Source organism: Mustela putorius, unplaced genomic scaffold, assembly GCF_011764305.1.
Source record: "Mustela putorius furo isolate JIRA1106 unplaced genomic scaffold, ASM1176430v1.1 tig00000592_pilon_pilon_pilon, whole genome shotgun sequence".
Lineage (NCBI taxonomy): Eukaryota > Metazoa > Chordata > Mammalia > Carnivora > Mustelidae > Mustela > Mustela putorius.
The window spans coordinates 9,008,559-9,035,158 of record NW_025421426.1 but is presented as its reverse complement, the minus strand read 5'-3'; the positions used below and the strand labels follow the sequence as shown (position 1 = coordinate 9,035,158).

Below are 26,600 nucleotides of genomic sequence, written 5' to 3'. Positions count from 1 at the left end.
TTTAAGTTCCCATCCAACCTTTATTGTTGTACAGTTAAAAGAGAAGCAGTGAGAGTTGGCAGGATAGTTCAGTATCTACAGTGAATGTTACACAATAGGTCAGGCTCAAGAGCAAAGATCTCAGTTTATTAATTTGTATATCCTTGAAGTATAGCACTATATTTGCTCACTAATATTTTATAAATGAATTATGGATCAGGACAGATAAAAGAATTAAAAACATCTCTGAAGTTCTGTTGAGACATAAAGGACCCGTGGATTCTACCAAAGACCATAACAATCACTACATTTATTTATTAACAGAGACAGAACTGTTGGAAGAAAGGATGCTTAACAAGACAGAAGGAAGAAACAAAGAAAAAGGAATATTCTTTATGCAAAAGTATACCAAAATAATTCTGGGTAAATAAATTGAACTATTACTGGAAGATTTTCAAATTCAGAATTCTTGCTTAATTTCCTTGCCCGGCTTTGCCTTTCATACTAATTAGATATATAAAATTTCAACTGAAAAATTCCTGTATGTCAGGCCTGGTCTAAATTCACCTGTCTTTCTCATCCCAGATTCTTCCAGTGTAAACCACAAGTGACCTCTCAGAGGATACTAGCCATGTAATGACTCAGCCTGTATAAAAGCAATTATTGTTGATATCTCCTTGATATGACCTGCCAAAGCTGGTTTGCTTCTGTATTTTTTCACTGATCCCAGTGGATTTCCATGCAAATGGCACTAAAATAATCATCATTAAGTTATTTCATCTGCCCAAATCAGTGAGCATTAAACCCTCAACAATGCTCATATTCTAGGGAAATGTCTCCAGTGCCCCCGGATACCTGCAATATAGAAGTTGTGACTTTACACCTGGAAGCTGCAAATCTGGAACCAAGTTGAACTTCTATAGTCAGAGTATGGAGAGTCATTCCCCTTTGCCCTGACTGCTCTATTCATATTCTCACCAAGGACCCAGCCTTACAAAGGAGTCCAGCGATATGAGCAGCCTTTACCAGTATTCTAAGGACCATATACAGTAGGGGGCACTGTAGCCCAGGGTAAATCCATACACGGACATTCTAGGTCAGCTTCTTGGTACTGAGCCGAAGTCTAGTATTCCAGACCATTCTGAATCCACAGAAAACTTTTTTCTAGGTCTAGCATTATGTATATAACCTATCTGGTGCCCCTTCATGGATTCTGGAGATTTTCCTCCCCCTGACTATGTGAAGCACAGTGTTAAATAAAGAGGACTCGCGTGTAATTTCCTTGAAAATCCTTCCAGAACTATAGTCTAGTGTTCCAAAGAATGACTATAAGTAAAATATTCTCTAAAGACAATTCTTTTTTTTTTCCAAGATTTTATTTATTTATTTGACAGAGAGAAATCACAAGTAGATGGAGAGGCAGGCAGAGAGAGAGAGGGAAGCAGGCTCCCTGTTGAGCAGAGAGCCTGATATGGGACTCAATCCCAGGACCCTGAGATCATGACCTGAGCTGAAGGCAGCGGCTTAACCCACTGAGCCACCCAGGTGCCCTCTAAAGACAATTCTTACCCAACGTCCATTTTAGCCTCAGATGTTCAGATCTCTTGTGGCTGCTCAAGGGATTGTCCAAGTTTTGTTCTTACTCGGTCCTCAGTTTACCTCTAAGAGGAAGGTTTGTGTGTGCTGTCTGTGGTGTTGAAGGAAGATATTCACAAGTGCCCATAAGCATCAGTAAGAGCCATACATTTGCGGACCTCTACAGAACTACATACCCAAGGAGTAACACAGAGTATCAATCCACAAGAAACCCACAAGAGTTTCACATTAAATTCAAGTGAGATATTTTGAGGGGATGATCCCTGGTAAAAGGGGGACATAGTTAACAACATAAATCAAGGGCGTGGGGTACACACCAAAGACAGAATGAAATAATTATAGTCCTGAGTCTGGTCTCTTCCCAAGGTCCTATCTGATCACAAGAGAAATTTGAAAGGAAAAAATTCCATTATATATGACAAAATTAAAAGTAGTTTAAGAATGATTTGGTTTCTCTTTCCAAGAGCCCCCCAAAGAGAAGGTATTGGTGCAGCAGATCTTGGAATGTGGAACAAGTTTGCCTGTCATTCAAGAGATCCTCAGTGCTTGCAAAATCGGAACTTTTAGAAGTCTGCTACAGCGGGTAATGTGCCTGGCTTGGAGGTGCTCACGTAGCAAAGCGAGGTGGAATCCCAGGTGGGATAGCAGTGTCTCCGGACCCATGGGGTCCCAAGAGGAACAGGTCGTACCTGAGTGCGGCAGTCTTCCCAGGCATAGGAGTGGGGAAGCCAGCTGAGAAAGAGTATAGGAACCAGCTTTCTGCGCTGTGTTGCCATAAACTGTGAACCACTGCACAGTCCTGCAGTCGCTTTCCTAGGGGGTCCAGCAGAAGACAGAGCATGGTGAGACCCTCTCCCCAACCCCCCCACCCCACCCCCACCCCCACCCCCTGCCAATCCCTGGAGGAAGAGCACGGCAAGGAGCCAAGGAAGCCCCTAAATTTTGGAGTTTTGAAACTCAGTTACATGACTGAGATAAAAAGGGCTCAGTCACAGGCCAGGCAAACACAGAGTTCTGACAGTTCAGACAGAAATCGGGGAGACAAGAGTAGTTGATCACTTTTCTGTGAAGGCTCACTGAAGAGTGTGGGTGCCAGTTTTCAGCTCGGGAGCTAGAGAGTAGGCAGAGCCATATTCATTCCGCCCATCAGAGCCGAAAACCTTCAGAGAGAAAAAAACTGCGCCATCTAGTGGAGTCTGGAGCCCCTTACACGGAGCCGGCCTCCTGCACCCTGGAGGCGCTTTTCCACCAGGGCAAGTCCGGTCCCCGGCCCCCACATGCCCCTGCCCCAGAAGGCCAGCACAAATAAATGGCTGGCACCAAGTTTACTGATCATAGAGGGCTGCAAAACTAGCTCTTGGGGAAAACAGTATATAGCATTCTTTGTATTTTTATTCTTTAGTCTTTTAGTGTTATTTTTTGTTATTTTCTTATTTTTTACTTTGTTTAATTTTTATTTTTATGTATTTTTTAATTTTTTGTTTCCTTTCATTGTTATTTATTTTATATGCAATATAATAATTTTACTTATGTATATATAAGCATATATGTATGTATTTTTATTTTCTATATAATAAAATAATTGACATATAAATATGTACCTTTTTCTTTCATATATTTTTTCTTTCTTTCTTATTTTGAGATCTAGTTTTTTTAACCAGCAGACCAAAACACACCCAGGATCTAGGGTTTTTTGGTTTTTTTGTTGTTGTCATTGTTGTTTTGTTGCTTTTTTTTTTCTTTCTTTTTTGTTCTTTTCTTTTCTGGATAAAATGACAAGAGAAAGAAATTCACCACAGAAGAAAGAAGAGAAGGTAGTATTCACTACCAGAGATTTAATCAATATGGATGTAAATAAGATGTCTGGACTAGAACTTAAAACAATGATTATAAAGACAATAGCTGAGCTTCAAAAAACATAGAAAGCAACAGAGAACCCCTTACTATAGAAATAAAAGAGCTAAAATCTACTCAAACCAAAATTTTAAAATGCTATTACCAAGATGCAGTCCCAAGTGGTGTCATAAAAATGAGGATGAATGAAGCAGAAGATCAAATCTGTGATATATGAGATAAAATTATGGAGAATAAGGAAACTTAAAAGAAGGAAAGAAAACTATGAGATCACGAAGGTAGACCTAGGGAACTCAGCAATTCCATAAAAGAAATAAGATGCATATTATAAGAGTCCCAGAAGATGAAGAGCTGGAGGAAAAGGGCAGAGAGTGTATTTGAGCAAATCACAACTTCCCTAATAAGGACAAGGAAACAGGCATTCAATTCCAAGAGGCACAGAGAACTCACCTCAAAATCAATAAAAATAGATCAATACCTCAACATATTATAGTGAAACTTGCGAATAACAAGGATAAAGAGAAAATCCTGAAAGCAGCTCTAGACAAGAGGTTCTTAACCTACCAGGGTAGACACATAAAGCTGGCACCAGACCTGTCCACAGAGACTTGGCAGGCCAGAAAGGACTGGCAGGATATATTCAGTGTGTTAAATGGGGAAAATATGAAGCCAAGAATACTTTACCCAACAAGGCTGTCATTCAGAATAGAAGGCAAGATAAAGAGTTTCAAAAGACAAATAAAAACTAAAGGAATTTGTAAAATGCTAAACTGGCTCTGTAAGAAATATTAAAGGGGATCCATTGTGTGGAAAGAGAGACCAAAAATAACAAAGACCAGAAAGCAACAGAGATGATCTATAGAAGCAGCGACTTTATAGATAATACAATGGCACTAAATTCATATCTTTCAATAATTACTCTGAATATAAATGGACTAAGTGCTCCAATTGAAAGACATAGGGTATCAGATTGCATGGGGGAAAAAAGACCAATTGATATGCTCTTTACAAGAGAGTCATTTTGGACTCAATGACACCTCCAAATTGAAAGTGAGGGATTGGAGAACAATTTATCATCCTAACAGACATCAAAAGAAGCCCAGAGTAACCATAGTTATATCAGACAAACTAGATTTTATTTTTTTTAAGATTTTATTTATTTATTTGACAGAGAGAGATCACAAGTAGGCAGAGAGGCAGGCAGAGAGAGAGAGAGGAGGAAGCAGGCTCCCCGCTGAGCAGAGAGCCCGATGCGGGACTCGATCCCAGGACCCTGAGATCATGACCTGAGCCGAAGGCAGCAGCTTAACCCACTGAGCCACCCAGGCGCCCCAGACAAACTAGATTTTAAACCAAGGACTGTCATAAGAGATGAAGAAGGACACTAGGTCATAATAAAGGGATCTATCCAACAAGAAAATCTAACAATTGTAAAAATTTATGCTCCTAACTTGGGACCAGCCAAATATATAAATCAATTAATAACAAACATAAAGAAACACATTGATAATAACACAATAATAGTACCGGACTTCAGCACCCTACTCACAGTAATGGACAGATCACCTAAGCAGAAAATAAACAAGGAAACAATGTCTTTGAATGACACACTGGACCAGATGCACTTAACAGATATATTCGTAGCATTTCATCCTACACTTTTTTCGAATGCATGTGGAACATTCTCCAGAATAGATCACATACTGGATCACATCAGGCCTCAATAAATACAAAAGGATTGATATCATACCATGCATATTTTCAGACCACAGTTCTAGGAAGCATGAAATCAACCACAAGAAAAATGTGGAAATGCCACAAATACATGGAGGTTAAAGAACATCCTACTAAAGAATGAATGGATCAATCAGGAAATTAAAGAAGAATTTTTTTAAAGATTTTATTTATTTATTTATCAAAGAAAGAGTAAACACAGTCAGGGAGAGCTGCAGGCAGAGGGAGAGGGAGGAGAAGGTTCCCTGCTGAGCAAGGAGCCTGATTTGGAGATCAATCCTAGGATCCCAGGATGATGACCAGAGCTGAAGGCAGATGCTTAACCTACTGAGCCACCCAGGCATCCAACAAAATTAAGGAAGAATTTGAGAAATACATGAAAGCAAGTGAAAATGAAAACACAACAGTTCAAACCTTTGGAATGCAGCAAAGGCGGTCCTATGAGGGAAGTATACAGCAATATAGGCCTTCCTCAAGAAGCAAGAAAAGTCTTAAACACACAACCCAACCTTACACCTAAAAGAGCAGGAAAAGAAGGGGATCCTTCTGCTGCCTAAATCCAGCAGAAGAAGATAAATATAAGGTTTAGGGAAGAAATCAATGATATAGGAATCAAGAAACAGTAGAACAGATCAAGAAAAGTAGGAGCTGGTTCTTTGAAAGAATTAACAAGACTGATAAACCCCTGGCCAGACTTACCAAAAAGAAAAGAGAAAGGACCTAAATAAATAAAATCATGAATGAAACAGGAATGATCACAACCAACATCAAAGAAATACAAATAATTATAAGAGAGTCTCATTAGCAAGTATATGCCAACAAATTAGGCAATCTGGAAGAAATGGATAATTCCTAGAAAAATATAAACTACCAAAACTGAAACAGGAAGAAATTAAAAACCTGAACAGAGGAGCGCCTGCGTGGCTCAGTGGGTTAAAGCCTCAGGGTCCCTACTTGTGCTGTCTCTCTCTCTCTCTCTCTCTCTCTCTCTCATAAATAAATAAAAGCTTTAAAAAATAATAAAATAGGGGCACCTGGGTGGCTCAGTGGATTAAGCCTCTGCCTTCAGCTCGGGTCATGATCTGAGAGTCCTGGGATCCAGCCCCACATCCAGGCTCTCGGCGTGAAGCCTGCTTTTCCCTTTCCCACTCGCCCGCTTGTGCTCCCTCTCTTGCTGTCTCTCTCTGTCAAATGAATAAATAAAATCTTTAATAATAATAACAATAATAATAATAATAATAAAATAGGGGCGCCTGGGTGGTTCAGTGAGTTAAGCCTCTGTTTCCAACTCAGGTTGTGGTCTCAGGGTCCTGGGATCCAGCCCCACATCAGGCTCTCTGCTCAGCAGGGAGTCTGCCTGCCTCTCTGCCTACTTGAGATCTCTCTGTCAAATAAATAAATAAAATCTTTTAAAAAATAATAATAATAAAACCAGCAGTTTCTTTGGCCCACGCCACCCTTCACCTACTGAGCCAAAACATCTGGGATGGAATTTGGGAATCTGCACGTTGACAAGCCCCCTCAGTAGTTCTGTTCTAAAACCAGCCTCTGGCAACCTCTCCTCTGCTTTCTGTCTGTGTGGATCTGCCTGTCCTAGACTGTTCTTATGAACGGAAGCATACAGGAGATGACCTTTCGTGTCTGGCTTCGTTCCCTGAGCACAGTGTTTGCAAGGCTCGTCGTGCTGTAGCAAGAGTCAATACTTCATTCCTTTCCGTGTCTGAAGACTACTCCGTTGGAGGGCTAGGCTGCATTCTGTTTTGTTTATCCATGGATCCATTTATCTGTTGATCCTATGCCCTGATGGGCAACTGTGCTGCTTCCACCTTCTGACTATCGCAAAGGGCCTTCTGTGACCATTTGTGTACATGTTCTGATTTGAACACCTGTTTTCCATTCATTTAGTTATAGACCTGAGAGCAGAATCCCTGGGTCCTATGGTAACTCCGTGTTTAACTTTTTGAGGCGACACCGAACTTTTTACTTTTTTAATTTGGCCACTAGAAATCTTGACGTTACACAGGTGGTTTGCATTATATTTCTCTTGGACAGCGCTGCTCCAGCAGCTTCTTTCTGCCCAAGCGTTCCACATATGCTTACCTCTCCTGTATGTGTACCACACCATCTGCTGAACAGGACTGGAGGAACAGGAAACAGGAAACTGGAAATCATTACACCAAAAGTAGAAGAGAAGGTGGTGGCTCCGTGGCGCAATGGATAGCGCATTGGACTTCTAGAGGCTGAGGACATTCAAAAGTAGAAGAGAGCCAAGAGGGTAAGAAAAGAGGGTGATCATGAAGAGATTCGTTTTTTCAAGAAAACGTGAATAACCATCACTGGATGTGCCTTTGTGTCCGGCTCTGTGCTAAGTGATTTCTAACTTTATATATATACATATATACTCAGCAATCCTGGGAGGTGGGTAACGTGATAATGGGATTGTCCTCGCTCATGTTGCACAGAGCTAATACGCAGCAGAAGGGTCCAGATTCAAACCCAGGCTTCACTGCAAAACCCAACTCTTGGCTCCCCAGTAGCCAAGGCAAAAATGAAACTTCGGCTCTGGAAAGCACTTTTTCACTGGGGCCAATTCAAAGGGAATGTCTGAGGGAGGAAATCTCTCATTTCAGAGGGAAATTCAGAGGCCAGCTATGTCACTTCCCTGCCCATTCTCAGAATGGCTCATGGCCAGAGGGAAACTTTCTCCTGACCTGGGACTTTGTGCAAGAAACACTGATACAATGTGATCATGTCCCCAAGGAGAGGGTTACCTAAAGGGCAGGATCATTCCACAAGGCATGAAAAGGGAGAGCATAATGTTAGGTCTCGGAATTGATAAAGCGCAATTCAGTAGGGCTCCGGAAAAAAGTATAACTTTTTCTCAGAGTGACTGGAAAAATCTGGGAGGAACTCGGACAATACTGAACTTTCCCCTTAACTAGGCTTCTAGAGTATCAATCCTTGCATTTCTCTGGCCTGGAAGCGGTCTATGACTTAGGCCTCTGCTGCCCTCTGGTGGCTCTAAGAGTAAAGGCACCCAGCCAAGAATTCTTTCCACTCAAAACTCCCTGCCCATTGCTGTTCCCACAAGCGTCCCCGATGCAGCTGAGCCCAGCATCTGAGCTCCCCACCGCTCCAAATAGACCTTGAACCTTCGCTGAATACCCGCACCGCATCTTCACAGTCTGGGCTCTGTCCCCTCTCACAAATTGCATTTCATTTCCCCCTCTTGGTTGCACAAGGTCCTGGCTCAGGCTGGAGCGGGGACCCAAGGTCACTCTTGGAAGAAAACAATTCAAGAGCTGCTCTCTGATGGCCGGTCCGTAGGACCAGGATGGCAGAGTGACCAGAATATGAATGAGAAAGCATGAAAGGGAGAGTATGAATAGGTCACAGATATCCAGGGCCAAGCTCCTCCCACCTGGGACCTGCTCTGCCAGACACAGGGTCTCAGGGCTGGAAGGGACTGTGACTCTTGAGGAACTAATGTTTGTCTCTCTGTGTCCCCTTCTCCTTCTCTTTTCTCCCTCCCTCCTTCCTCCTCCGTCCTCCACCACTCCCTACCATTCCTTCTCTCTGCCTTCCTGTCTCTCCTCTCTCCCTCTCCCTGCCTTTCCCTATAGAGAAAAAGACAGCCCGCCCTAGCTCATGCAGCCAATCTGGACTGGAACCCAGAGTTTCCCCTGCCTGTTCCTATTCCTTACTTCCAAAAATATCACAGTTGATCCCAAATCACTTGCCTACCTCCGTTTTATAGCGAGAGAAAGTAAAATATCAAAATTGTTGAAGCATACAGACCGAGGTACAAACTAGCCCCACAACTCACTCTGAGACCTTGGGCGAGTTCTGTTTCCTCATGTGAAAGACACAGGACTTGCCAGGGCCGCTGTGCAAGCCCAGTTCTTAGCCCAGCACCTGGGACATAGTTGGTGCTCAGTAAGGGTTAGCTGTTAACTCTTTGGGGTGCTTCTTCATTCTTTTCCAATGCTTGGGAATCTATAGGAAACTGGCCTTCTAAGCACCAATGCCCTTGGCAAGGGAGCTTAACTTGGGTAGGAAAAGGAAGGTAGCCCTTAAGAACACCCCCTTGCCAGGGGCACGGGTTGCACCTCACCCCTCTTGTCTCACTTACCAATGACATTATGCTCCGCAGAGAGAAAGATCCAGAAGAGCAGCAGGGAGAGGATGCAGAGCCCATGATGTCACTGAGGCAGCACACACATGTGCCACCTGTGGTCTCCACCACCTGATGGTCAAGGAAAGGGATGGAGAAGTGGGGAGCTCAAAACCCACTGACTCTGGTCAAAGAACAGGTCTTAGAGGACTCACGTTTGAGGACTAGTATGTGTCAGAGCCCCAGAAATTCCTGCCCACTGGGCAGAAGGGTCGGAGGAGGTCCTGGAGAGGACATGACTGCCACTTGACCTGCAAGCTGGCCCTGAGCAGTTGGGGGTTCCTCCCCATCCCCTGTCCTTGGAATGTTCTGCCACTCACTGTTCCCATAGTGGGAGCCATTTTCAAGGATGTAGACTTGAGGGATCAAGATGTTGTTCTGGCCGGTGCATGGGACTCAGCCCTGTAAAGGTCTCTCTGTAAACTGTTAAGGTTCAGGTGGTCAGGCGCTGAGATCTGCTGGCTTCTGGACCCCAAGACAAGCGTCCTGTTTAAGTTCCCTTGCACCTGCCACCTGCTGATAGGGAGTGATCATTCTTCATCTCACCATGCCCTCTGTGTATAGGGAGCTGGTTTCAGATTTCACCCCCCAAGGTGAGCCAGCAGGAAGCTAAGGTTGGGGAGGGGCGTGTTTGTGGTTTTTCATTCTGGTCAGAGCTAATTTCAGGGTGCAAGGTTAGGGCATCTGTAATAGAAGGGCCCTCTGAGATCTGCTTCCCCAGGCCTGAGGCTGAAATGGTCTTAAACTGAGGAAGGACAGGTTCTGATGGCTTCTTTGGTTTAGGGTACAACAGTAGGAAAAGAGGCCTAGAAAGGCCCAGAAGAGGGGGAGGGAGAAACGGAATTTGGCCCCATCTCAACCTTTGACCTCCAACTCCAACACAATCAAACAAAAACAAATTCAACCCTTTGGTTCATGCGCCTGCTCTGCTCTCGAGAGCTCTCTCTCTCTCTCTCAATCTCTCCCCCCCCACCCACCCCATGTCGTTGCTCCCATGTGGACAGGGTGGGCTGCCCCAGATGAAGAGGAAAGATCTGGAAGGGCCATCTCTCTGGTGCTCAGCCTGAGCTGGGCTGGGACTCACACCTTCCTTTCCAGCCCCACCCCCACCCCCAGCAGGAAATCATCCTACCACAGTTTAAGATCCCAGGATTGCTGTTTTCATTGAAAGCTTCTCCATATTGATTTTTTAGATGGTGTCCATGTATGATCTCTTTTTTTAATAAACAAAAACACGATAAGGAAAACAGTGGAAGAACCACCTACCAAATTGTTCAGCAGCCAATTACACGGACACGGGAGGTCCTCCTAGGTCCCTGCACTATGAGCCTGGGACCCTGAGGGTCCCTAGGATGGCCACTGCGAGGCTCACACTAGCCGCTCCTCTTCAGATCAAACGCCGACATGTCTTCTCAAAGAGATGAGTGTTCCGAACCAGTAGAAACCGGAATTTCACAGGCCAGTGTGAAACCAGAGGGAAAGGGGGCACAAAAAGACAACAGTGATGGAAATTTTTTTTTAATTTTAAAGTTTTATTTATTTATTGGGGGAGGGGCACAGGGAGAGAGAGTCTTGAGCAGACTCAGAGCCCGACACAGGGCTCAATCTCACGACCCTGAGATCACAACTTGAGCAGAATTTAAGAGTCAGACACCCAACCAAATGCGTCACCCAGGTGCCCTGGAAGGTTTTTTTTTGTTTTTTTTAAGTTGTAACTTGCCTTTTTCTGTTTTTTTGAGTTGGGAATTATAAAAAAACATTTTTGCAATATTCAAGGTGAGCACTTGTTATAAAAGTCCTGCCTGCTTAGAAATTTCTGTCCAAATTTTGAATGCATACGTCCTTGAACCCAGTACGGCACACAAGGTTCATTCCTTCCCTCCCCCATTCTCTCCTTCCTTGCTAATAGAATCTCAATTTTTTTAAATCCAGGTGGGCCCCTCCCTCAGCCTCAAGGATGAAGCACGTTTCATCTAAGAAGTCACATTTTCCACTTCCTGTTTGCAGACATTTGCTTTTCCAGCCAATGAGAGGACGAGGGAAACATGGGCAGGGGTCAGCTTCCAGGGAAGATGGTCTCTGTCATTAAAAGGAGAGAGCATTTGGGGCGCCTGGGTGGCTCAGTGGGTTAAGCCTCTGCCTTCGGCTCAGGTCATGATCCCAGGGGCCTGGGATCGAGTCCCGCATCGGGCTCTCTGCTCGGCAGGGAGCCTGCTTCTTCCTCTCTCTCTCTCTGTCTGTCTCTCTGCCTATTTGTGATCTTTCTCTCTGTCAAATAAATAAATAAAATATAAAAAAAAAAAAAAAGGAGAGAGCATTTGAGGGGAAGGTCTTTTCACCATTACCCTTTCCACAGACCTTCCTGCTGTGACGTCCAGGGCTGCACAACGGTCCCACACCCGTGAGGGGACCGTCTTGAGGACAAAAGCCAGCACGCTGAGGTTGGCGGGGAAGGAAGGAAGGAGTCTCCTCATTAGCACTGTGGATGCCTCTCTCCACACTCCGATGTGAGGAAATTAGATTGTCTTTATTGACGAAGCCACTGTTTGGTGGGTTTTCTAATACTCAAAGCTCAACAAATCTCTTACAGACAGACTTGGGAATTATATTCATTCTTTCAGTCACTCAACAAACACTGATTGAGGGCCTTTTCCGGGGGGAGGGGGGGTCAGGCTTTATTGGAGAAACTAGAATTCTACCACAAAGAATTTCCCCAGATCAGATGTGCCTGCAAGAGAAGGCCAACCTTTATATGTACAGGGATTCATGTTCACCAAGAGACGACTAATTAAATTAGCTATTTTCATGGTGTCCCATTACAAAATAATGTGATAACATAAATTTCTCCAGGATATAGAACGTGATCCGTTTTGCTTGCATTTTTAAAATTTATTTTATCTTTTATATTCTGAGAACCTGAAGGCAACCCTTCCCTATAGCAAAGCTACCTGAAGGGGACAAACTGCCTTGTCTTGGAGCCAAGGGCCGGCCCCCAGAGAAGGAGATCCAAGGTGGGACCATCCAAGAAACTATAGTAAACTAGTTTCCCACCCCAGTTCCATCCCCAGCTCACATTCTCTATTAAAAGATCAGCAGGCCCAAGAAGAGCCCTGATGGTCCCACTCCCGAGGCTTGAGAGAGAAATCTATGGCAAATCAGCAGAGACTGACTCCCACCCACCTCCACCCTCACCAGCGGGGAAGCCCCCACTTTCAGTGTTCTCGGAAAGGATGGGTTGCCTTAAGTCCTGTAATCCTACAGCCATGCTCAGACCCCCTAGCTCTCTCTCCTCGTCCTGGCCCTCCAACAGCACAGGCAAGAAGGTCAGTACAGTCTTTATTGGGGAAAAGCAGTACCGCACACCATTGCCCAAACCCACGACTCTGTTTCCCGTGCTCAGGGCCACAGCAGGAACAGAAGCAGAGCAGAGAGGGCAATGAGAGCCCCCAGGAGGGTCACAGCTCCAGGACATCACTCTCTCCTGGCAGCCAGGACAAGCGCCCCTGTCATCACCAAAGCAGCTCAGGACAAATCACGACAACTAAGGCACCAGGATCCCTGCAGAAAGAAGCAGCCGCAGGTCACACTTGTGCCGTCCTGTCTCTGGCTTCCCCCCACCCTAGAGAAGTTGGGCATGCATGGCTCCCCAAAGCCTTGGATGGCACCATTTCCCAGACAATCCAGTCCAAACTGGCAGTGAAGATGACTCACTCAGATGTCAACCTTGTATCTCCTAGCACCAAAACAGCTCACTCTCGCCCCATCCCGACCCAGGTCCCCAAGTGTGTCACACACATTCCACCTTTATGCCTTTGCTCACCACCAGACCACCTGTCCAGCATGTTCTCTGTGCTTTCTTCCCTTTGCCACATCCTGCCTAGTCTTTAGGGCCCAGATCCAATCCTACTTTGGCAGAAAGACCTTCCCAACGAGCCACACCCACTCAGAGCCTAGAAGCCCATGCGGTCTATATAAAGGTTTCCCATCTGGGGCATTGGATCTTTCTCTCCCACCAGACTCTCCAGGGCAAGAACTTTGTCTTGATCCTCTGAAGGCTCCTACGAAGGAGCTAAGCCAGTGCTCTCCACACACAGCAGTCAAGCACGCTCTTATCAATGAGGTTGGCCGTGACTCACCTCTGGCAGAACCAGGGCTGAGGGTCCCGTTGGGGTTTGTGGCCAGTTCCACTGGCAGAATGGGCGGGACACAGAAGCGGCCACAGCCTGACTTGCAGCACTTTTCCCCGGCCCGGCAGTTCTCATCCATCATGCAGGTGACAATGCACAAGCCCACCAGAAGGCGTGGACACTCACCACCCCGCCCTGCGGGGTCAACAGAAACAGGTAGAGACCGGAGTGTCAGCGCCACTGACTCTGGATGCAACGGAGACTCAGAGGCTCCAGACGAATCCATCCCTGACTGTAACCAGATCTTAACCAAAGATCTGCCTGGGAAACCTGGGAGTTAGAGGCTCTGAGAATCAGTGGGGCTGTAAAGAGAACCTCTGGACCAGCAGTTTTCAAATGGTCTCCCACAGAGTTCCCCGGAGGTCCCTGGGTTCCACACCTCTGTGGGTGGGGCTGCGTGGAATGCCACGGAGCTCCCCACCCCCTACCCCCATGGCTGGGCCTCTCAGTGTCCCTTCCTCCAGGAGGCCTCTGTCTGCCACCCAGACAAGGTTTGGTGCTCCTCTCATCAGAATTCATTACAGCTCTTGATCTGTCTCCCTTCCCTGATGATAAGGACAAGAATCTATCTTCAGAAACTTGACACTACCTGCGAATCTACACGTTGTCTAAAAACAGCATCTGAGGGGCGCCTGGGTGGCTCAGCGGTTTAAGCCTCTGCCTTCAGCTCAGGTCATGATCTCAGGGTCCTGGGATCGAGGCCCGCATCGGGCTCTCTGCTCAGCGGGGGGCCTGCTTCCCCCTCTCTCTCTCTGCCTGCCTCTCTGCCTACTTGTGCTCTCTGTCTATCAAATAAATAAATAAATAAATCTTTTAAAAAAATAAAAATAAAAAATAAATAAATAAATAAAAACAACATCTGAGCCAATAATTCTGGAGATCTACAGTGCCTGGTAGGAAAGGAGCATTCAAAAATATGGATTCGTTTAAAAATACATTTGTTGAAACAAAGAAATCAGATCAGGAATGCTCTTATCTATTGTGAATCTGTTGCTAAGAATCTGGTCAGAAAACCATGACCTCGGGCAACTCCCTCACCTTACAGATGAAGAAACTGCCTCAGGACAAATCTGCTTCCCTGAGGTTACAGAGCTGGTCAGCAGCAGAACCAAGACCAGAAGCCACACCACCTGGCTTCCAGTCTTAGGACTTTTCCTTCTAACTCACTGCCTTCCCCGAGTTCTTTCAACACCAGTGCGGGCCCCTGGGCCCCAGGAGAGGTGAGGTGGCTTTGGGCTGGGTCTAGGAGGACAGGAGGGATGAGAACTCTGACTCCTCCCAGGGAGGGAAAGACCAGAAGGCCACAGATGGCCCCCTCCCCAACCCACCCTAAAACTCAGAATCCCTTCCCCGAGGGGCCAACATACCTCCCTGAATGTCTCCACGGCATGAGTGGCCACAGCCGGTACTGCAGCACTTATGCCCCTGGGGACAGGACTCGTCCCTGTCACACAGCTCCTCGCACGGAAGGGGGTCAGCAGGACATTCACCACCAGACTCTGCCACAGAACCAAAGCATGAGACCCAGAGGTGTTCAGACCCAGTGTTCCTGGATATTTTCACTGTGACTCTTGAGTTTTATTATATTATATATATTTCATCGTACGTGTTAATCCATATGATTGCTTAAAATATGTATTTATGTGCATATATATATGTACTTTACAGTCTTTCTATTTCTTTTTTTTTTTTTTAATGCTGGTCATCGACTACTAAAGTGATCTCAAGACTCACAATCTGGAAAACACTATGGAGATCTAACCCACTGTGGCAAACAGACTTACAGCCAGCCCCACATTCACTGTCCCTCCCTCCTTCCCGTGGTAGACACCTATGGTGGTGGCCCCCAGGGAGCCACACCTCCCATATGGTCTCTGGGCTGGACTGTGTGTCTTGCTTTGACGAACAGGACACCAGCAAGTGTGATGCAAGCAGAGGCTTGATAGGGGTTTGTCCCCTTAAAACACCCCCCGCCTTGGAAACCAGCCGCTATGCCATGAAGAAGCTTGAGCTCAACTCCAGAATGGTGAGATGCCCCAAAGAGAGAGAAGCTGGATGCAGAGCCGCATCCCGCCCGGTTTAGCCACCGTCAAGTTCCCCGCTGGGCTCCCAGCTGCACGCAGCTGTATGAGTGACCTAGCTTTGCCATGTGGGCAGAAGAACGGCCCAGGTGAGCCCCGCCAACCCAAACAGCCAAGGGAAAGAGGCAACTGTTGTTATTTTGAGCCACTAAGTTTGGGAAGTATTTGTTATACAGCCGTGGACAACTGAAGCACTTGCTAATGAAACCACAGTTATGTTTGGAGAGGCAGTGAGCCCAGCCAGCTGCGAAGCTTTGCTTCCCCAAGTTACCTTGTAACTAGGAGTGGCCACAAACTAGGACAGAAGCTGGAAAAACTTGTGCATTCTTGACCTGGCTACTGCACCTTTCCAACTGCGCCCTGACTTCTCTTTCTTCCAGTGCAAAGACAGAGCTAACCCAGGGAGGTAGAGCCATCTTCTTTCAACCACGAGGCAACAAGTATGACGAAACCAAGGAAGGCAAAGGGGAAGGAAAAAAAAAAAGTAACCTCATCCTCGGTATCGTGGAGCCACCATCCAGCCTTGGTCCCCACTTCAGGACTTCTTGTTATGCGAGGAAAAAAGGAACCCCTCTTTTGTTAATTTTCTGTTGCCTAAAGCCAGGCACATCCACCATGTGTCCCTTCACGACCCCTCTGAAGATAGCGACACTCAAAGAAGAGAAGGGGTTTGCCCAGAACGACAGAGTGAGTCAGTGGCAAAGCAGGACAAAACTCAGCCTCTCGGTTTGCAAGCAAGAAGCACTCTTTGTACTACACCATCCTTAAAACACGCAGGCCCCGGGCCAGGTCCCCTGGAGCAGGCACACCCTAGGAACCCACATCCAAACCAAACTGCCTCACCATGACTCATTCATCTCAGTGTTTATTTCAGCTTCTTTAAGTGGAGAAAAGAAGCGACAGGCTATTAAAGGCATTGTGGAAAACCGAAGCAGGACTGGCCCAGTGCCTCTGAGTTGGGACATGTAAGTACAATTGTCTATGGCTTGCCCTGGGAAGTCCGCCATGATGGAAAAAAGCCAGTGCTGGCCTCCCAGGAGGCTATGCGCAGCTGACAGTCAGGGTCTAATAACCCGGCATCACGGGATTTTCCTGAACAGTCCCTATTTCAAAGAATCTCTGCCATTGTCAGAACACATCGAATCTGATTTTTTATCAGATTCATGGTCACGCTAATTGCCAGATGTGCCTTTTCACACCTCCGCACCTACTTGACAAACACTAAAATCTATTTAACAAAGAACAAAGCCTTTCATCCCACAGTTGAGAAGGCTGGGCATAAAAAAAAAAAAAAAAAATCTCTGCTGGGAAAAACATAGCAATATAACTTCTTGTGGAGCTACACAGAGAAGCACCCTTCCCAGATGTCATCATTTTGCTGAGCATGGCCCTGAAGTGACTAATGCCAGGAGCGCTCTGCTCCTCCTCATCCCCAGGACCAGGCACGGAGAAACCTCTACTCTCTTCCAGGCTAGGCTTCCTTGAGGTCCCTGGAGTTTTGTCAAATAGTAGACACTGTGAAGGGACTCTTGGGGAATAGGCTGAAGCCCTGAGGGTCAGAGCACATGCCCTTTGACCAGTACCCACCATGACCACTACTGCATCCCCCAGGAACTCCTGCCAAATAATTCCCTACTCTCAGCTCAAACACTGGAGCTGATGGCCTCCAAGCCAGACTATGCCATCCTTACAATTTTTAAGATTCATTTATCTATTTATTTTAAAGAGAGAGGGAGAGAGAGCATACGTGGGAGAGGCAGAGGGGAAAAGAGAGAGAGAGAGAATCTCAAGAAGACTCTGTGCTGAGCACAGAGCCTGATGCAGGGGTCCATCTCACAACCCTGAGACCGCAACCTGAGCCAAAATCAAGAGTAGCTGCTTAACCAACTAAGCCGCTTGGGCACCCCACTTTTAACACTTTATACTCAACTGAAATCTGGATGTCCATCAGTCCTTGTCCTATGCCCAGAAACCTTGTGAAAACATGACTAGCACCATGATCCCAGACAGGACCCTCTGCCTCTCATTGTCTCAGATTTCCCAAACTAGGTAAGCTCAGTTCCTCATGCCACATGGTTTCCAGGCACCTCATGGTTATCTAACCAGGAATCTAACCAGGATGAGAAAGAGGAATGAGAGTCAGAATGGGAATGGTCATCCCCACTCTTTTTATATGCCCCTATCCCAAGACCCAAGCTATCACACACAAAAAAAAGTGGAATAAAAACCTGACACCCAGGAAATACTCAGACATGGGCTTTACTGTTGCCCCAGCTCTAACCTTCCACTATATTTGAGAGAAGGACAGTGATGCTGATAGAAAAGTGAAATCTCAAAACTTCTTAAGCCAAGATGGGCCCTCTGAGCCATCATACCTCCTCTTGCAAACAGCCAGCCAGACAGACAGCCAGACATCCGGAAAAGGAGCAGGACTGGCCTGTGGTCAATGGTGGCAGAACTGGGTCCCAAATTCCCCGCACCAGGACCGATGATGTGGTCCTTCAAGCCACATCATTGTGATTCCCTACAGTCCACGAAGATTACCCAAGAACAAGAGCTGGAACTCACTCACGGGGAGACTGGGTGGCTCCCTGCTCAACAGGGAGTCTGTTTTTCCCTCTCCTTCTGCCCCTCCAGTGCTCCTTCTCTCTCTCTCTCTCTCTCTCTCTCTCTCTCTCTAATAAATAAACAAATCTTTACTTTTCGTCTCCTAATAAAGAAATCTTTTTTAAAAGATTTTTTTTGGGGACGCCTGGGTGGCTCAGTTGGTTAAGCAGCTGCCTTCGGCTCAGGTCATGATCCCAGCGTCCTGGGATCGAGTCCCACATCAGGCTCCTTGCTCAGCAGGGAGCCTGCTTCTCCCTCTGCCTCTGCCTGCCATTCTGTCTGCCTGTGCTCGCTCTCTCCCCCACTCTCTCTCTCTGATAAATAAATAAAATCTTCAAAAAAAAAAAGATTTTTTTTTGAAGATTTTATTTATTTATTTGACAGAGAGGGAGAGATCGCAAGTAGTCAGAGAGGCAGGCAGAGAGAGAGAGAGAGGAGGAAGCAGGCTTCCTGCTGAGCAGAGAGCCCGATGCGGGGCTTGATCCCAGGACTCTGGGATCATGACCTGAACCGAAGGCAGAGGCTTAACCCACTGAGCCACCCAGGCGCCCCAGAAAGATTTTTTTTAATAAAGTAAAATGAAAACCAGACTGGGCCTCACTTCCCTGCTTTTACTAGCCCCACAGAGGCTTCCCAGTATGTTTAGAACAAAGCTTTAGACAGAAGCCCTGGAGACTAACCGGAAGTCTGGACTCTCCCAAAGTGGAGCCCCTTCCTTCTCTTTCCCTTTCCTCCCACCCCACTGACCTCCTTTCAATCCCTTGAGAGAGTGAGCTCCTCCCTACTCCCAGCCTTGGCCAGGGCAGCTCCCGCTCATCCTCCAGGGTGAAAGGACACCTCCTAGCCTCTGCCTTTGGCTCGGGTCATGATCTCAGGGTGCTGGCATCGAGCCCCACTTCAGGCTCTCTGCTCGGTGGGGAGCCTGCTTCCCTTCCTCTCTCTCTGCCTGCCTCTCTGCCTACTCGTGATCTCTCTCTGTCGAGAATGAATAGAATCTGGGGCGCCTGGGTGGCTCAGTGGGTTAAAGCCTCTGCCTTCAGCTCAGGTCATGACCCCAGGGTTCTGGGATCGAGCCCCGCATCGGGCTCTCTGCTCAGCAGGGAGCCTGCTTCCTCCTCTCTCTCTCTCTCTCTCTCTCTGCCTGCCTCTCTGCCTGCTTGTAATCTCTGTCTGTCAAATAAAATAAAATCTTTAAAAGAAAAAGAATAAATAGATCTTAAAAAAAAAAAAAAAGAAAGAAAGGACACCTCCTCTCCAGCTCGCTTTGATGTCCCTTTGCAGCCCTCATCACGGTTGGTGCCCAGTATTTTTAACCACGGCGGCCTTGCTCACCACGGGACATGTATGCCAGCCAGGCAGAGGCTCAATAGGTAGTGAGCAAGGGAGAAAGTGGGGGCGTGGACAGACAGGTCAGACTTGGGATGGTGGGGAGGGAATCTGAACAGAGAGGTGCTGGGCATCACAGCACAAGCTGCTGAATGTTATTTGGCAGGTTTTCTAAAGGCTTTTTAAAGACATTTCTTGGGACACCTGGGTGGCTCAGTCATTGAGCATCTACCTTCAGCTCGGGTCGTGATCCCAGGGTCATGGGATTGAGTCCCACATCAGGTTCCCTGCTCAGCGGGAAGCCTGCTTCTCCCTCTCCTGCTCCCCCTGCTCGTGTTTCCTCTCTTGCTGTCTCTCTGTCATAGAAATACATAGAATCCTTTAAAATAATAAATAAATAAATAAATAAATTCTTCCAAAGTGTATGATACAGACCCCCAGTGTGATGGGTTTAGGAGATGGAGGCTTTGGGAGGTGACGACGTCGTGAGAGGGGAGCCCCCATGAAGAGGACACTGCCTGCACTGCGCCCATCCACCGTGTGAGCTCCCGGGGAAGACATGGCAGTCTATGAACCAGGAAGCTGGCTTTCCCCAGACACTGAATATGCTGGCATCTTAACCTTGGACTGCTCAGCCTCTAGAATTTAAGACATAAATTTCTTTTATTTATAAACCACCCAGTCCATGGTATCCTGTTCTAGCTGCCCAAAGGACATTATCATTCTTTGAGGTAAGTACACTCATCTCCACTTTACAAAGACAAAGGCCAGGACCAGAGAGGCCACACGGGGCAGGTCCCGGTGTCTGCCCCAAGCCCTCGGGCGACCTGACCATCCCACTGTTTGGCCTGGCCAGGGCTCAGAGCTGCTCACAAAGGGCCTGGCCTGGGTGCCAGCCTGTCCCTCAGCCCCTGTCACTCGGCCATCAGCTTCACACACTGGAAGACTGTGCTGGGCCCTGCAGGCTGGCGGTGAGTGACTGGCCTGACACAAGTTCTCAGGCTCTGGTTCCAAAACTGGGCCAAAAGAGTCCTGGCAAGGAAGACAACCCTCTATTCTCTCTTATGGGCAGGGTGCCCGAACGAGCTGCTGAAGCCCGACAGAGACAGCCCCACGGGCTCCAGGGAAGGGGCTGCTACCTGGTGAGGTTTGGTTGGGAGGAAAGAGGCGGACACATGCTGCGGAGTTCCAGGGTCTCCAAGATGAAGAGGTCCGAGGAGGAGAAAGCGATCCTGGTTCTTGATAAAAGGGGCTGGTTAGCAACCGCACTCCTGAGGAAGCCCAACTTAGCAGGCAACAGGAAGGAAGCCAATGTCCACTGAGGGCTAAACACTTTCCATACTTTGAACCTTTACTACAACGTCCAAGGCTTATTCTTTCCATTTGACAGAGAAGGGAAAGGTGCCCAGGGAAGCAGAAGACACTTGACCAGGGACTTGCCGGCCGGTAACCGGGGAGCTTCAGGCTTGAACCCAGCTCTCTGATGACCAAAATATAAGCTTTTCTACTGGAATAGCTGCCACATGCACTCACAGAGAATGGTTCCAGTTTCTTTAGGAAACATAATGGAAGGTGTGATGTAAGACCCCATTTAATGCAGTGAAGAAAAAATAAAACTTAGGCATTAACTTATCAAGAAGTATTTTAAAACTCTAAAACACCCTGAAATACACCAAACATACCTTGACAATGCAAAGACATAAAGATTCAACATAAAAATGTCCGTTGTCCCTAAGTTAATTTTTTTAAGATTTTATTTATTAATTTGAGAGAGAAACAGTGAGAGAGCGAGCAAGAGCAGGGCAAGGGGCAGAGGGAGAGGGAGAAGCAGACTCCCTGCTGAGCAGGGATCCAACATGGGGCTCGATCTCAGGACCCCGAGATCATGACCTGAGCCAAAGGCGAACACTTAACCCACTGAGCCACCCAGGTGCCCCCCTGAAATTAATTTCTATATCTAACATCTCTCTAAAAAAAGCAGCTTCCATATTTTCAGGCAGGGGGGTAGTGCGAAACAATATCATAATAAAATTTATTTGGAAGCACAAACAAGCAAAATTAACCATAAAAATCTGGAAACGACAGGGACATGAGAAGGAACAAGCCACGGAGAGACACTGTCAATTTCTAATACTTTCTGGAGGCCTCTCAGGAGCCAGGGGAGGAGGCAAGCACAAGAGCAGAAAGTGCCACAAGCCACAGATCTCCCTGCTGGCAGCCTCCTCTGCCTGCCTGGATCCCATGCCACAGATCATCCTGGCTGGGGTACCTTTTGTCTGTGGTTTGTTTGTTCTTAAGTTTCTCAGAATTTGGCAGGCAATTATTGTGGCTCAAAGTAAGGAAAAACCAGTAATAGTATGGTGTGGGCTTATCTGAGAAAGGAGACGGCAGGCCAGCAAGCCCAGGAACGCCCGGGGCAATATTTCTTACCCAGCTTGGGTTTAGTGACTGGGACCACACAGCGCCTGTTGCAGCCAAACGTGCAGCATTTCTCTGTACCTGGACAAGTCTCATCAGTGACGCACCTTTGGAAGCAGGATTGTTTCCGAACAGCCCTGGGACAATCTCCTTTCCTCCCTGTAGGGAAAAAGGGAGACAGCCACACACAAAAAGAGAGAGAGAAAGAGAGGCTATCTATCTATCTATCTATCTACCGGTGGCTCCCACAGATTTAGCAAAAGGGAAAATCAAAGAAAGGAAGGAAGACCTGAGCTTCTTTAGGACACTCAACCCTGGTGCTAAGGCAAAGACAATAACAATGATGAGAGCTCACATTTACTGAGTTTGCCTTGTGCCAGGAACCTCTCATTTGATCCTCATAACAATCCCAAGAGTACAAACCATTACCCCCATTTTACAGGTGAGGAAATTGTGGCTTAAAAGCTTAACGCTTACAAAGAGTGGCTTATGGCTTATTTGCAGCAAGAAAAGTCTCCCTGGCTTGAGATCTACTCTTGTGATCACTACCTCTAACAGGCTCCCCCTCACAGTTTGGCCCCCCAGCCTTCACGGGAGCCCTGAGTGCAAACAAAAGGCAGAGATCATCAGTGTGTCTTCTTTTCTGATAGGGGACAAAGAGCTGGGGGTTGCATGATTAAAGAAGAAACCCCCAAACCGGGGAGAGATGCTGCAGACAAGCTTCATTTCCAGAGCCCATCTAGGAGGTAGGAAGCTCTCTGGGTCTTTCTACCCCAGAGGCAAGGTCAGAGAGCACACTTGGATTGTGCCCCTCCAGCCAACATACCTTCTGGAAGGCCTCCTCGGCAGACACGACTGCAGCCGGTGCTGCAGCACTTTTGCCCAGCAGGACACGACTCATCCCCCTGGCACAGCTCTCTGCACGGGTGCTTATCAGGAGGGCATTCTCCTGCTTTCACTGCAAAAGATGTCCCACGAGGTTGAGGTGACCCGCTAAGCCTCAAGAAATGGGGAATGGAAGCCGAGCACTTCAAGGCTCTTCAGCCTCTGCCAACATTCCTATCCAAGATAGCTCTCCCACTGCTGTCCCCTCCCCTCACACAACCCCTGACACTTGCCCACCACTACTGAATGTCGGGCCACTTTGCAGATAAAGAGAGGGAAAGGTTGGTGTGATCCTGTTCACATTTAAGGAGCTCTAGGGAAAAGCCAGAACCTCTACTAAGCCAGACTGGAAGGCCTACCTCCTTGTCCAGAGAGGGTAGAGAAAGCCAGGAAGACCTATTCCGGCTGTCCTGAGAAGCTATGCATCCAGTCCTGTCCTACAGAGATGACCATCTCCACAAAGAGGACTCTCACTCCAGGAAGAGACAGGGGAGGTCTTCTTCTTGGTCACTGTCTGTTACTGTTGGTCGGGGACCCCAAATAATAGCTCACCATGCTCTCCTGCAGCCACCCAGGAGGTCAGGGACCCAAGAGCAAGAAGGGCCTTCAGGAGGAAGAGGCAGCTCAGCATGACGACGGCGCCGAGAGTTGAGAGGAGCGCTCAGTCCAGGCGGGAGGTGTACACCTTTGCCCAGGGCACCCACCAAGGGACGGGCAGGAATAGGAGACTGCCCTAAACCCAGCCCCAAAGTCTTCCCTTTTGCAATATTCCCCCAAGGATGTGTTCTCCTGACAAGAAGAAAAGTGACTGGTTGCTGGTATGTGGGAAAATTCCTGGCACTCCCAAAGGCAGTGATGACAGTGATCAAAGTCTGTAATGGAACATACACAACACCCGTGGACAATGAAGAAGAACCTGATGGGTAGTTGGGGGAAATGAGGGATGGCCACTGGATACAAGATCAGAGGGAGCCCTAAAGGGCTTTGGAAGGACACAGCTGCAGCCAAAGCGACAGAGGGGAGGACCAGAGATGCAACTTAATAATAACCACAGATAATAAAATGTAGTGTGGCTCCTGTTCATCCTAGCAACCTTGAAAACAGAGAAGGGAGCAGACTACTTAGAAACCATGAAAAAAAAACCTACAGTAAAGCCATATTTCAGTTTGTTCAGAATGAGTACAAATGCACCAATACCTGCATCTTCATCTGTCTAGCCCATACAGGTCATTTTTTGACTGTGTGAAGGCTAGTTCACAGAACCCAAAGAAGTTGCTATGACTCAAGTAGTCGAGACCATCTATACCTTTCTTCATCTCCTCTTCCTCTATTTCGTTTGAATTATCTGTCCTGCTTATGACTTTGGTCAGACATGATATTTCATGGTATCCACTGGGACTGCTTAGCCCGTAAGATTATAGAGCAGAGGAAATTCAAGGCTTAAAGTAAAAATCTCCTTAATAGAGCCAAAGAGTTTGGTGCTAAAGAGTTGCCTTATTGTTTTAAGGCTGATATTGGAGCATGGATATATTTAACACTTGTTGACTTACCAACAATTCGATGAACATGCGTTTTATATATATTGTTTATTTTAGTCCTCACAATAACCTTGCAGAGGTAATAAAACTGGTTCAGAGGGGTTGAGAAAGAATACCCAAGGTCATAAAGCTAGTAAGTGGTGGTTACTGGAATTTAATAATAGTAACGAGGATAGCATTGCTCGAGGGTTTACTTGCACCACAATTCTAAGTGCTTTATATAAATTGACTCATTTAATCCTCACTGCAACCCTATGAATTAGGTACTATTATCCCCGCTCTACAGATGGGGGAAACTGAGGCACAGAAAGAAACGTAAGTCACACAGGAGGCGGGAGACCAAAGGCAGGCAGCGCAATTCCATTGTCAGTGTTCTTAATCACCATATCATCCTGGATTTGAAGTCAGATCCTTTTACATGAAAAACTCGTACTTTTTACTACCCCATATTGTGACCTGGTAAAAATAACTTTCTCTACTACCCATAAATCGATCCAGTTCTATTCACGAACATCTCACCTCTAAGCCAGAGCTAAGGGGAGCTCTGAGGAACTCCACAGCTGTTAAACCCCTGCGTCCTCTGCCCATCCCAGAATCACCAGTCTGGAAAGAGCAGCCCAGCTCCCTAGGGCTTGGGGAGTCCACCCAGCCTTCATTATGATGCTTTCAGATAAAATAGGCAGCCCCTGGGGCCTAGCCCCAGAAGGACCCTGTGGGCCAGACCCCCTCTTGGGGTTGGGTTTTGGGTCCCCGCATTAGACCGACTCTACCGCTTTCAAAGACTGAACTGCAGGCGCCGCTGTGCTCGCCGCCTCCTCCTGCCCCGCACTTCACCAGCCTGCGCCGGGAGAAAAGATCCCCCGGTCCAAACACCCACAGTCTGCACCCGAGGCGCGGCCCCGCCCTAGCAAAGCCCCGGCCAACCGCGCTCACGGAGCCGTTAGGAGTCCGGGACCCCAGCGAGACGCGCCTTGCGGTTCCCATGGAAACCCAGCAGCTCGCCGCGGCGCGCTTCCGGGTCGGCGCGCGGCGCGTTCCAATGACGTCACGGGGCCACTTTCCGGCCGGTGGCAGAGTCGGACTGAAGTTGTGGGGGCTGCGGGAGCCATGGGGGCCACTGGCGACGCCGAGCAGCCGCGGGGACCCGGCGGGGCAGAGCGGGGCGGCCCCGAGCTGGGCGACGCGGGCGCAGCGGGGCAGCTGGTTCTCACGGTGAGGACACCCCCGGGGAGGCCGGGGCTGGGCCTGGGCTCGGGGCGGCTGGGCCTCGGGCTCCCGGGACCCTAGCCCGCGGGCGAGAGAACGCGGCGGCTGGTGCTGCCCAGGGGGTTGGCGTTTTCGCAGTCCGACGACCTGGATTCAAATTTTGGTGCCGCCCTCCTAGCTAGGTGACGTGAGCCAGTCCTGTCAACCTCTGAGCTCCAGTTTCCTCTTCTGTAAAATGGAGATGATTAGTGCCGCTTCATAAAGTTGTTACGGGGTTGGGGTGTAAATGCGAAGAAAGCGCCCAGCACACCGGCTGCCCCAGAGTAGTCCCTCGGTAAACACTCGTTCCCTTCCTCCTGCCGTCCCAGAAAAGGTGGGTTTGGGACTTTGGAGGCAGGAAACTTTTCCTGAGTTCCTCCACCCCCGCAGGGCCTTTCTGCCGCCGCCCTGCCTCCTGTCCCAGGGTGGATGAAGCGCTGAAATTCCCTGAGAAACAGGGCTGTCTAAGTTTAATTTCATACTCACCTTCCACCTCTACTCCAGTGTCACGGGCCTTAGTGACATCTGTTCCCTTGGTCCCCGCAGAATCCTTGGAATATAATGATAAAGCACCGGCAGGTGCAGCGAAGGGGCCGCCGCTCACAGATGACAACAAGGTAAGGCTGGTCCTGGGTATTCACCTCCCAGCACCCTTGGGGTCCCCACTGCACAGAGCTGGAAAGAGCTCATCAGCCGTTAGAAAGAACACTGGACTAGGAAAGCCGAGACTCAGCTTCTATAACTCTGTTATAGAAGGTTGATCTTGGTTGAATCATTGCCCCCTCTGAATTCAGGTACAAAATGGGGAATCATGGATTCAGCAGTGCCTGAGATCCCTAACATTCAGTTGGCTCTGTGGTCGAGGGCTGTAAAAAGGCAGAATAGCAAACAGTAGGATTTGGGTTTTTTTGTTTTGTTGTTATGCAAACAGTAATATTTATGTTGGGGAAGGGAGAGAGCACAAGGTGGACCTTGG

At 47.7% G+C, this 26,600-nt stretch overlaps 2 protein-coding genes and 1 long non-coding RNA gene across 13 annotated transcripts in view; 1 reads left to right on the top strand and 2 right to left on the bottom strand.

Moving 5' to 3' along the window:
- Nucleotides 1–6,300: 6,300 nt before the first annotated feature.
- On the bottom strand, nt 6,301–10,965 carry LOC106005251. The gene is made up of 4 exons (XR_001178480.2): nt 10,604–10,965; nt 9,296–9,409; nt 7,264–7,403; nt 6,301–6,347 (listed from the first exon to the last, which is right to left on the bottom strand). It is a non-coding gene; the product is annotated as an uncharacterized LOC106005251 (long non-coding RNA).
- Nucleotides 10,966–12,660: 1,695 nt separating this feature from the next.
- On the bottom strand, nt 12,661–25,413 carry WFDC3 (WAP four-disulfide core domain 3). Of its 11 annotated transcripts, none has more exons than XM_013053249.2 (7): nt 25,313–25,413; nt 22,783–22,914; nt 21,969–22,115; nt 20,678–21,089; nt 14,892–15,023; nt 13,474–13,659; nt 12,661–12,895 (listed from the first exon to the last, which is right to left on the bottom strand). In XM_013053249.2, the coding sequence occupies exons 2-7, from the start codon at nt 22,855–22,857 to the stop codon at nt 12,879–12,881; spliced, it is 969 nt and encodes a 322-aa protein (XP_012908703.1). In that variant the 5' UTR covers nt 22,858–22,914; nt 25,313–25,413; the 3' UTR covers nt 12,661–12,878. The 11 variants fall into 11 exon arrangements, with proteins under 11 accessions (XP_012908703.1, XP_044938091.1, XP_012908706.1 ...); XM_045082156.1 differs by having other exon boundaries at nt 22,783–23,713; nt 25,313–25,384; XM_013053252.2 differs by lacking the exon at nt 25,313–25,413 and adding an exon at nt 25,168–25,285.
- The window catches only part of DNTTIP1 (deoxynucleotidyltransferase terminal interacting protein 1), a 20,661-nt gene continuing 19,464 nt past the window's right edge, over nt 25,404–26,600 (top strand). Inside the window, exons 1-2 of the mRNA XM_004746338.3 lie at nt 25,404–25,591; nt 26,171–26,241. Of these exons, the coding sequence (XP_004746395.1) occupies nt 25,487–25,591; nt 26,171–26,241 (176 nt within the window). The 5' untranslated portion in view covers nt 25,404–25,486. The remainder of the gene's footprint in view (nt 25,592–26,170; nt 26,242–26,600) is intronic.

Coding starts and splice junctions, on each gene's coding strand:
- WFDC3 (XM_013053249.2), bottom strand. CDS start 22,857: ATGAGTCGTGTCCTGCTGGGCAAAAGTGCTGCAGCACCGGCTGCAGTC. Junction 21,090..21,968: donor AGTCACTAAACCCAAGCTGG/GTAAGAAATATT, acceptor TGTTTCCTAAAG/AAACTGGAACCATTCTCTGT. Junction 13,660..14,891: donor CCGTGGAGACATTCAGGGAG/GTATGTTGGCCC, acceptor TTGACCCCGCAG/GGCGGGGTGGTGAGTGTCCA.